This window comes from Nansenia antarctica, assembly GCF_963989245.1.
Source record: "Nansenia antarctica genome assembly, chromosome: 2".
Taxonomy (NCBI): domain Eukaryota; kingdom Metazoa; phylum Chordata; class Actinopteri; order Argentiniformes; family Microstomatidae; genus Nansenia; species Nansenia antarctica.
In genome coordinates this window covers 58,285,772-58,297,584 of record NC_137675.1, presented here as the reverse complement: position 1 = coordinate 58,297,584, position 11,813 = coordinate 58,285,772, and the positions used below count along the sequence as shown (strand labels likewise).

At 46.2% G+C, this 11,813-nt stretch overlaps 1 protein-coding gene across 1 annotated transcript; it reads right to left on the bottom strand.

Annotated features, from left to right (window-relative positions):
* Window positions 1-2,002: 2,002 nt before the first annotated feature.
* On the bottom strand, window positions 2,003-3,710 carry LOC308151043 (uncharacterized protein). Its single transcript, XM_080523854.1, has 2 exons — window positions 3,225-3,710; window positions 2,003-3,020 (listed from the first exon to the last, which is right to left on the bottom strand). Exons 1-2 carry the CDS (start codon window positions 3,373-3,375, stop codon window positions 2,044-2,046), a joined length of 1,128 nt encoding a protein of 375 aa, XP_080379980.1. The 5' UTR covers window positions 3,376-3,710; the 3' UTR covers window positions 2,003-2,043.
* Window positions 3,711-11,813: the final 8,103 nt, after the last annotated feature.

Below are 11,813 nucleotides of genomic sequence, written 5' to 3'. Positions count from 1 at the left end.
GGTTGTGCTTGTTATAAAGAAAAGGTCTATAATACATTGAAAGGACATTAAACTAAGATAATAATATGGTTATAATTTTTCAAATCTTTATTAACAAGTAATTACAGAGAAACTAATAACATTTGTGGTTGTCTTCCACATTGCCTAGAGCAAAATCTGATTTCTGATGATTCGCAAGGCATCCTGGGAGGTAGGGCCATGGGTCTGAATGTAGTCTTGTCATGAAAAATCTCCAAACAGAGCCATACTCTAAATGAAAACAAGAATTGGGACACCCCTACACGTGAACGTTCAAAACTGAGCCGAAGGGGTGTAATGGGATTGGCCCTAAATGGTCGATTCTGGTGGCTCGTAATGAATACTGGACATTAATCACAGACAATTTGATTGCCATTAAGTTGGCTGGTATACAGGCTATATGGTTTTACATCCTTACTATAGAATTACTAAAACTGAATCATAACCCATCCCTGCGTACTCCCTGCCTTTTGAAGTCCTCCTTACTACCGTACTTTTCATAATGCACTTCCAACTTTTGTTTACACTTATGTGAATCTGCCTTTTTATTAGGGACATTTTCAGAAATGTCTTAAATAAATACGCTTCTGTCCTTGCTAGTTTGTAAGCTTTGGGTTGCCATGGAAATGAGAGCATGACTGACATGATGGAAGTTTATCAAACTTGCTACTAAAGGTCTATAATTAGTATGAGTCCTGAGCTATTCTTTTTCTCCCTCTGCTCTACAGGAAGGGGTCAGACGAGGTTGATCTGGTTCCGGCCCGTGAGGCAAACACTCGCTGTCCTCAGGTGGTCATAGCCTTCTATGAGGAGAGGCTCACCTGGACTGAGGATGAGTCACAGTAGCACCTGACAAATGTCCCTGTTCAAATGTCCCTGTTCAAATGTCCCTGTTCAAATGTCAAATGTCAAATGTCCCTGACAAATGGCCCAAATGGCCCTGTTCCTGCCATGTTTTGCAAATAAAAAGACAAACAGAAAGAGATTGTCAGGTTGATTTATTTTCCAATGAGGAATAGGTTTAACACCCAATGTGACATATATGTATTTCAGATCTTTGCCACTAGGGGGTAGTATTTAGAAAACAATGTCAGATGTGTTCTATGTGGTCTAATAATCTGTTTTATATCCCCCATAATTTTTCTTGAAGGAGAAATGGATCCGGGTTCTTATGGGTTAAACATGATCATGTTTATTAAGACCCAGCAGAAGCCAACCAAATAAACATATGTTTATAGCCACTCTTCAGTCCTAAGCAATGGGAGGAACTAAACGAAATGATATGGGAAGGGAATTATAAAAGTTACGTTGTTTGATATCTCAGGGTATCCGCGGTGTCTTGAAAAGTATTAAAAGTTGATAAATCAATTTTGGGAAAATCAAGACCCTTAATAAGTATTAAAAAGTCTTATCACGATTTTATGAGGTCTTGAATTTTGTAGGTATTTTTCTGAATTAGACTCTGTCCAAAGAGTTTGAGTCCTAAAAACTTTGAGTAAAAGTTCGTGAATTTATTAGTTTGATTAAAAAACAAAGATGAACCGGAAATTCTGTTGTATGATAGTGGTCTAGTCTATTGCAAACTCAAACTGTTAAGTTAAAGGATCACTGATGTAAACGGTTACAGCTCGAAATGGCGGTGAGGTCTGGAAAAATATTGACAAGGTCTTTAAAGGTGCAAATGGTTGAAACAATAGGTCTACTAATTGTTTTGTTATACAGTTGAGAGATGGGACATGTGACCAATCTCAAACATCGATCTCTGGATGCAAAAGCTAACAAAGCCTACTACAATAATGGAGTAAAACAACCTTATATTTTGGTTTATGATAAGGTAATTATAGCTGCAGCAAGATCAACAAACAAAAAGGGGCTGCTTTTGCATAATCATTTCACAATACAAACATATAAATCGCAGTTGAGAGAATGTGGTGGAACGTTGTTTTATTTAACCAAATAATCAAGGTTACCAATTCAGACCAATTTGTAACAATCAGAATACACTATCATTTTCATAGTAATATTTTAACTCTTCAGCTGAAAATCTCCCTGCTGCTTAATCAGCATGTCAAAGTCCTTCACTGTCCTCAGAAAGAAGTCTTTGATGTGTTGGAGTTTCTGAGCAGCGATAATGCGGACCACCAGGGTCTCTCCTAGGGCCTTGGCCTCACAGGGGCGGTGCTGCACCCCATGGGACGTGTTCCTGAAGGGCTCCACCACCAGCAGGCCTGAGCCTTGGGATGGAGCTCCCTTCTGGGGCCTTGAGGCTGGTGTCTCCTGGATGTTCTTTGCCAGATAATTTCTATAAGTAAGCAACAGCTCTGTGAAGTTCTGCAGGTAGTACTGGTTTAGTTCAAGGCGGCTTTCTGATGCAGAATCCACGGCCATTAGACGGTTGCTGTGGATACGCATGTGCACGTGGAACGCGGCGCCGTTCAGCCACTGTTTCATCCCAGCCGAGCTCATGCGCCGCTGCATCAGCATGCGTTCCATGAAGTCCAGTAGCTCGTACCTCAACTTCCTGTCGTAGAGTTCTAGAACCTCCGCCATCTTGGTCTGGTTGTTGGCGACTCCGGAGACCTGCTTCAGGTACTCGCTGACGAGAGTGGCGATCTGAGAGGAGGTGTCCGCTCCAAAGATGCGCTGAATGGGGTCAAGGCGTGATACCTGCCCCTTTATCTGGTGGGCTAGGACCTCGAAGAGCAGGGAGAGAGCCAGAGCTACGATCCCCACCCCCCCGTAACTCACCTTGGTACTCCCCCCAAAGGCTGACGTCAGGTCCCGGTTGAAGGCTGTTAGCTGTTCAGATGACAGGTTCTGCTGGATGGCAGCGTATTGCTGCTCCAGAGCAGTGGTGGAGTTGAGGGAGAGCAGGGTGATGAGGGTGGGGTCCAAGGTGATGTCAGGGAGGATACCTGCTTGGCTCGCCACTTCATACAGACAGTTGACAGTCTCTGGAGTCTCTGGAGTGCAAGCATTGTTCCCCATGGTAGGACTGCTGTCTAGAACCATACAATACAATACCATACAATCATTATAATCATAAACCATACTTAATATACTAGAAAATAAATTACATTTCTTCATTAATTAAAATTAATACAATATATACAATACAGTGATGTATGATATAAAACACTACAATAGAGTATGATGTGTCCAAAAACTATATGATACAATGTAATACGATATGATGCAATACTCACAATGATACAATACACAATTCTGTGCTCCAAAGACTAACACATGGGCTCCGGGTCTGAGGGACGGTGTACTGTCCAGGACACAAACATCGTATAAGCAAACAGTGGATTGCAGGAGACACATTGATAAGAAAGACTTCATCCAATGGAACATGCTCAACGAATCAGATCATCGTCCAATGAAAAAGCAGGTCATTGTCACTAACTGATAGGGCGACAAAGAAGAGACATGGTGCATGTTTGTGTTGGGAAGGAATCTCAACAGTCTAAAAGCAGCTTCCTCTCCTCGTCTCCTCCTCCACAAACGGGGTTAAACACCCCTGTCTGTAGCCGTATAGAGGGACCGTTATTTACATCAAAAACCCCTCCATGTCTATCAGGATCTGGCCCAGCTCATGAGCGTGCGGCCGGTTCTTTGATTATCAGGCATAATAAACCTGCGTCAATAAAGGGCATTGTTACACATAACAAACACTCTTTACAGACGGCAGCCCATCCCTTTCGAAATGACCCCACCTTGGGCTGTGCCACCTCCTCGGTGTGCAGCGGCGGCTGGGGTCATACAGAAATTCAAGCTTTTTCTGTCGACTGCACCACAACAGACGGCCCAGCCGCTGTCGTTGCGTTATGCAGAATGGCTAGAAGGGGCAGGTATTCTGTCGGGCTGGCTGGACAGGACATTGAGGAGGGGATATGCACTACAGTTCATTCAGCCTCCTCCGCCCTTCAGGGGCGTGAGAGAGACTGTTTTGTCCTGCCCGATAAAAACACGTGCGCTCCAGGAGGAGATTACGAATCTCCTAACAAAGGGCGCAGTGACAATGGTTCCGAGGGACCAGTTGGACATGGGGTGGTACTCCCCGTATTTCCTTGTCCCAAAGAAATCCGGAGGCATGAGACCCATACTAGATTTAAGGGTCCTCAACGAGAGAGTGGCGAAACGCCCCTTTCGTATGTTGACGACGAGGCGCCTTCTGTCTTGTATACAGAAGGGCGACTACGGAATCAGCATAGACCTGAGGGACGCGTATTTTCATGTGCCAATCACAGAGAGGCACAGGAAATTTCTACGTTTTGCCTTCCAAGGGAAGGTTTACGAGTACACGCGCCTGCCCTTCGGGTACGCGCTTGCTCCTCGAACTTTCTCCAAATGCGTGCAGACAGCACTCGAACCACTGAGGCGAAACGGGATACGCATATTAGCATATCTCGACGACCTACTGGTCTTGGCCCAATGCCCAAATCGAGCCATTCGGGACGCAACCTCACTGGTGCAGCACCTCACTCAGCTGGGGTTAGCTGTCAACTGGACAAAGAGTGCTCCGTGGCCGGCTCAACAGTTTTCCTATCTAGGCATTCAGTTGGATACTGCCAAGATGAGGGCCAGTTTATCGGCACCACGGAGAGCGACACTGACGTCAGCTCTCCGGGTGTGTCGAGTGACAAATACAATCACCGCTCTGTCAATGATGTCCTTACTAGGACTGATGTCTGCAGCCCATGTAGTGGTCCCCTTAGGCCTATTACACATGCGCAGACTGCAGAGGTGGTTCGCACGACTGCGACTGGATCCAGTGAGACACCGTCGCAAGTTGATTGTAATACCGAGATCGGTCAAAACCGACCTGAGCTACTGGAGAGACCCGCGCGTCATCGCGCGCGGAGTCGCCATGGGCAGACCGGCATCCCACTACCCAGTCTTCACGGACGCGTCGTTGACTGGGTGGGGAGGAGTGTGGCAGGCAGGTTCGGTGGCAGGAAGATGGGGACCGTTGGAGACGCGTCACATCAACCTGCTGGAACTCGAGGCGGTGAAGTTAACGCTACTTCATTTTGCCCCGGTGTTAAAGGATCTGGACGTGTTAGTCAGATCTGACAACAGGACAACAGTAGCATACATCAATCGTCAAGGGGGAGTACGCTCAGCGTCACTTCATCGCCTAGCGACAGATGTATGTCTGTGGGCTGTCACACACCTGAGTTCGCTAAAAGCTCTCCACATTCCAGGTCTGCTCAACGAAGGAGCAGATCTGTTATCACGGGGAGGCCCGAGGGACGACGACTGGAGGTTAGCACCCTCCATTGTGTCTCTGATTTGGGCACGGTTCAGGCAAGCAGAAGTGGATCTGTTTGCGTCACGGACGAATGCGCAGTATCGCCTTTGGTTCTCCCTGCGCGAACAGGACAACCCGCCATTGGGAGTCGATGCATTCGCACACCACCCATGGCCGAGGGTCCTGTTATACGCGTTCCCACCCCTGACATCTATCCTCCCACTGTTGGCACGAGTGAGGTCAGAGAGGCTAGAGTTAATTCTTGTAGCCCCGGACCGTCCCGGAGCCCCGGGGTTTCCGGAACTGATGGAGATGTTGGTAGAGGGCCCATGGCCCATACCTCATCGACAAGATGCACTCTCTCAAGCCAGAGGCTTGGTGAGGGGGCCGCCTATGATGGGGGGCCCTCTCATGGCCTGGTTACTGAGAGGGACTTGTTAGAACGCAGGGGTCTGACAGACGCGGTCATTCAGACCATTCAGAGTGCGCGCGCGCAATCCACTGCAAAGGGATATGCGGCCCGCTGGCGAGTGTTTACACAGTGGTGTGAGGGACAGGACGTTGACCCAGTCTGCTGTCGGGTCGAAACGTTCTTGTGCTTCTTACAGTCGCTGTTTGACAAGGGATTGGCGGCGGGAACTATTAAAGTTTACGCGGCTGCCATCTCAGCTTGTCATGAGGGTTTTGCGACAACGACACTGTTCAGTCATTCGCTGGTTAAGCGTTTTTTGACTGGAGTGTGTAGGCTTAGACGCCCTCATAGGACTCTAATGCCAAAATGGGACCTGTCGATTGTGCTAGAGGCGCTGTGCGTGCCCCCATTCGAACCCATTGACACTGTGTCGTTGCGTTTATTGTCTCTCAAGACGAGTCTACTCCTCGCCTTGACTACGGCTAAGCGAGTGAGTGATTTATGCGCTCTCTCGACACGGGCAGATTGTTTGATCATATCTGATGACGAAACAAAAGCTGTGTTACGCCCTAACCCGGCTTTTATCCCTAAGGTTAATCGTGGGTTTAGGGTTCAGAGCTGTGCTCTGAGCGCCTTTTTTCCTCCTCCTCACGACGGAGAGAGGGAGAGGCGTTTACATTGTCTATGTCCGGTGCGCGCGTTGGCACATTATGTGAAGCGCACAGCAGGACTGAGATCTTCTCCCCAGCTTCTGATCTGCTACGGCGGACAGAAAGCCGGGGCACCACTCTCGAAGCAGAGGCTGTCCCATTGGATTTGCGAGGCGATTAGCCTCGCATACGAATCGAAGGGGCAGCCCGTGCCGACTGGCATTCGGGCTCATTCCACCAGGGGCATGGCCACATCAGTGGCCATTCTCAGGGGAGTGGGAGTGGAGGAGATATGTGAGGCGGCGTCTTGGTCGTCGCCATCACCTTTTGTACGGTATTACTTGAAAGATATTTCTTCCTCATCCTTTTCTCATTCTGTCCTCAGTTTTGCTGATGACTGATGTAGTGGGGAAGGCACTTGGATTACCCTGGTCATGGGGATTCTATTCAAGTGCTGTCAGGATGAATACGGATGTGCCTGGGGAGGGGACCCTCCTCCAGGACATGTTCCGTTAGATCTACAACCCTACGTGCTCACGTAAGGGCTAGATCAGTGATATTTCTTCCTCATCCTTTTCTCATTCTGTCCTCAGTTTTGCTGATGACTGATGTAGTGGGGAAGGCACTTGGATTACCCTGGTCATGGGGATTCTATTCAAGTGCTGTCAGGATGAATACGGATGTGCCTGGGGAGGGGACCCTCCTCCAGGACATGTTCCGTTAGATCTACAACCCTACGTGCTCACGTAAGGGCTAGATCAGTGATATTTCTTCCTCATCCTTTTCTCATTCTGTCCTCAGTTTTGCTGATGACTGATGTAGTGGGGAAGGCACTTGGATTACCCTGGTCATGGGGATTCTATTCAAGTGCTGTCAGGATGAATACGGATGTGCCTGGGGAGGGGACCCTCCTCCAGGACATGTTCCGTTAGATCTACAACCCTACGTGCTCACGTAAGGGCTAGATCAGTGGAGCAGACTCGGTGTGGGTTGGGCCAACTTTTTAAGGTTGTCTTGAACCAACATCAGTGGTCAGCTCCGGGTGCCGCTGAGATTGTTTTCGGACTAATAGTCTCAGTGGGGGTACATTTGGCCTCGCTCGCTCCGCCTAAACCAATAGGAGCAGAGCTCCCCTATGGGGCGGAGCTCCACGATATAGAACGATAGTTATGGAGATAGACTCCAGTTCTATGAGTGGAGCGGAGCCCCATAGGGCTGCTGGCCCACTTCGACTTGTTCAAACCCGGCTGTATTGTATGTTTGGGAGAATGAGGAGCGAAGGACGCCCCTTTATATAGCACCCCAGGGCGGGCGCAGGCATCGAAAAATTCAGTCATTGGCTACTTTAGGTAGCGGGGTAAACCAATAGGAGCAGAGCTCCCCTATGGGGCTCCGCTCCACTCATAGAACTGGAGTCTATCTCCATAACTATCGTACTCCGGCAAGTCTTTCCCATTCAAGTCAATTGAGTCTGGCTTAAGCAGTGGCTTCTCAAAGATATTTGTAGACTGTCTTCTCCAGTGTCTGAATCTCCAACTTCACAGGGCATTTGTAGAAGTGGGAGAGCAGTGCCTCTGTGTAGCCAATCAGGAAGTAGAATTTCTGTGGGGGCAGTTTCTGCAGCATCAGAGCACATATCACCAGCACATTACCTCGCCTCTTTATCACAAGCTCATTGGCCAGACAGTTATGGAATGTTCCGAACATGAAGCGTCGCACAGACACATCCTCTACTGTACGATCAGCTGCTCCTCCCTCCCCTTTGAGGTTACCTAAGAGAGAAAAAGATGTGAGGGTTAGCATTGACACACTGTACTACAGCAGTTAGTTTGTTCACGTTCATAACGAATAAGAGGTAACTGATAAGTTTCCAGTTGAGGCCTGAAATGAGCATAGACAGTTTTCTGCTTGATGGCTTTGTTGAATAATATCAGAATTAGAATGTGAGAGGCAGGAAGGCTGGCAGCTCACTGGTGGCCAATGTGATGTGGGTGAAGGGCCTGCTCATAGTTCAGTGGTCTGTCTCCTTTCCCCACACGAATACGGGCTGCCTTGTTCTGCAAAGACAAAATAAGGTATATCAGAAACAGGGCAGAAAGACAGGCAATGAACACAAAATGTGGTCATGCAACAACTGGCCTGCCCATGATTTGGAAAGGTTTTGTTTGAGCACAATCACTACCTTGTGTCCTCTCTTCTTCAGCGCTGGCAGAATTCTGTCCAGTATGAGGAACTTCCCAGATTATATATATTTTTTTTTTTTAATAATAATAATGGAAATTAGTTTGTCCACGTGTCACCAGATTGCGTTCGTCTCTCACCCCTGAACATGTTAACATGATCATCTTTCTGAACAAGAACCAGTAGGCCTGCCGCCTACAGTCTCTCGCTGGAGTTTAAATTTAAGTTAAGCTGGACGCTCTTAAGGACACTAACGTTTTCAGTCATCCTCCTATTTGTGAGTAACTGTTTTTTTACTGCTCCTATGGTGAGTTACTTATTTTCTATGTTTTTATTGATAACGTAAAATGTGTTTTTAAGTTAAACAATTTAGGCTACTCACTGCCTTGTTTAAGAGGATTGTTATCTGACTGTAGTGTCTAGTTTGAATGTGAATGAATGAATGTGTGCAATAGCAACACAAATAAAGTTTTTTCCCCAAGGAAAAAAAAAAAAAAAACTTTAATGAACTTTAATGAAAAAAAAGGTTATCAATTAATCGATAATTGATCGTTAATTCTTGCGATTATCGAAAAAGAAATTTTGATCGTTTGCCCAGCCCTAGTCTGCACCAGCTCCTCGTCAATCTGCAGGGGGGGGGGGGGGGGGTCATACATACAGTCATCTGTAACAGGCGTCACACTGCTGCAAACACCATTGCTTCCTTGAACTCTGACCTCACACTAGCCTGGGTCCTCCGTATGGATATACATCAACACACGTGACCGTCACAAAACACCCAAGGTTAACCTGCTATCCCACAGAAATGGCAATTTAAGGCACAGGTGAGTGGTGGGATTTAACTTGAGCAGTGAGTTTACCATATCCACTCAGTTACACATACAACATTCATTAGCACCGTTGCTAAAAATAATTTCTCATTAGCAGTCTCAGCGCTTCTGTCAGGGTAGTGATGCAGCCAGGAGTGAACCTACCTTGAGGAGGAGCTCCTTCTGCCTGCCGCTAGGGGGGGCTGCAGCACCCTCAGCACCCCCCTTCCCGCGTGCGTCCCTGCTAGCAAACAAGTTTTTCAGTTGTCAAACATGAGTTGGTAAGTTCTGTTATGTTTCAAATGTCTGCTTTGTGCAAGCCTCGCTGCAGCTGTTAGCCGACTAGCTAGCAGACTTGTGATAACTTCTTGCTATCGACGTTATTACAGTGATATTTGTCGACCATCCGTCTAACTTAGCAAATGTATGAAATGTTAACAGCTTGAAGGAAGAACCACGCAGCGTGTCCGAGTCTGAGGGAGCACAGGGTACAGCGATGGAGGAGACCGTGCCTGACACCGGTAGGGCTGTTGACATCTTTTAAAAGTTAGGAATGGGATGAAAGTGTTCGTTTTCTTCTAACGTCAGGTTTGTCTACAATACGTGTAAATCTAGCTGCAGCAGACGGAAGATGGAGTCCCTGAAGTTCTCCTCACTAAGGACATGGAGGAAGAGGAGAAGCAGTTGATGGAGGAGCGAGTGAAAAAAGAGATGAGTGTTAGTTTTCTTCTAACGTAATTTATTTTTTCTCTATTTTCAAGTCGGAGGAAAGAAGCGTGGGCGTGAGGAAGATTACAACATTGCCGATGTCAAGTCTGAAGAGGTAGGCTAACATACTTTGAAATGGGGCAAATGGGCCTAGTTAATAGTTTCATTTTGATTTAATTGTTTGCATGTTTTTGTGTTTCAGGAAATGATGTCTAAGGCCAAAATAGCTAAAGTGGAGGAAGAGGAAGAGGTAAGGAATTGTAATCACAATGTAAGGGATACATTTTATAGTTTTCAGCCTATTTTATAGCCTGAACCACCATAAAGGGATGGTTCAGCCTATATTCATGTTTAGGTGAAATATCATCGGTTCTCATAGTATCAGTTGTCCTCATAGGCCAGTAGTGGAATCCTGTATGACCTTTTCTACTGTCCTACCTAGGCCTGTAGTGTATCCTCGATATAAATATAATAGGATGAGAATGGATCAGGCTAAATAATCCTATGATGGCATCTCTGCCAGAAGACAACAAATGTAATGCTGAATTTATAAGGTCACTATTGTATTCTGTCACTGTAATAGTTTTTAGGCATATCATTAATTCAGTTCTGACTGTATTTGAATGCTCTTGCACTGCTAATTGAGTGGTTAAGATTACTTCACTTACCTTTATGAGTTTTCACAGTAATTTTGTGGAGTGTTGTTGATATCAGGGTATCCGCGGTGTCTTGAAAAGTATTAAAAGTTGATCAATCAATTTTGGGAAAATCAAGACCCTTAATAAGGGTTAGGGTTAGTGGGGTGTCCTGCTAGACAAACGGGAGATGGGGATCCTGCGTTATGAGCCATTGCTGGTTCATGTGACCTGGTTTGCACAAGGTGTAGCCTACTTACAGTTCACATAAAAAGGTAAAGTATGCAGGTTCCCAGAGAGCTGATCTGCGTTGTGGTAAATGGTAATTTATTTATTGTGTTGTCTGTTTCAGAGTGAAAAGCCACGGGGCTTTGCCAGGAACCTTGACCCAGAGAGGATCATCCTCGTAACAGACAGCAGTGGTGGTGAACTGATGTTCCTGATGAAATGGTGAGTCTCACATGCACAAATGCCGACCTTGTACTTGTTGTCAAGTCACACATTCACTCGTATTGCTTTTTGTAGTCACTTTGGAACCCAACTTTGTTTGGAACCCAACTCTACATGGCAATACTTGAAATTGGGGGTGTTCATGATTAACAGTTATTAGATTACGTCTAGTGATCGCAAGGTCGGCAGATCGTTGGTTCGAACGCCGGCTGGCTACATGTCGAGGTGTCATGGGCAAGACACTGAACCCCAAATTGCTCCCAATGAGCAGGTCAGCACCTTGCATGGTAGCTTGCCACCATTGGTGTATGAATGGGTGAATGAGAGGCCATTGTAAAGTAGGGCTGCCACAAACGATTATTTTCATAGTCGACTAGTCACCGATTATTTTAACGATTAGTCGACTAATCGGATCATAGATTACAGCTTATCGCACAATTACTCAATCGCTCTTATTTAGCTATCATCTTCTAAATCAGCTTCTAAATTTAGCTTGAAGTTGTTAGTTGTTGTTGTAGGCATGTGCTAACTAAAAATAAAGACAATTAAAATGATTGTTCACTCAAAAATAGATATTTTAATGAACTTTGCAGATTTATTTCTGGCATCACATGCATGTAATGTAATGTAAAGAGTAGTAGAGAGTGCAAACTGCTGAGTAAAATGAGGTAGGCTAGGCACTAGGCAACCAAA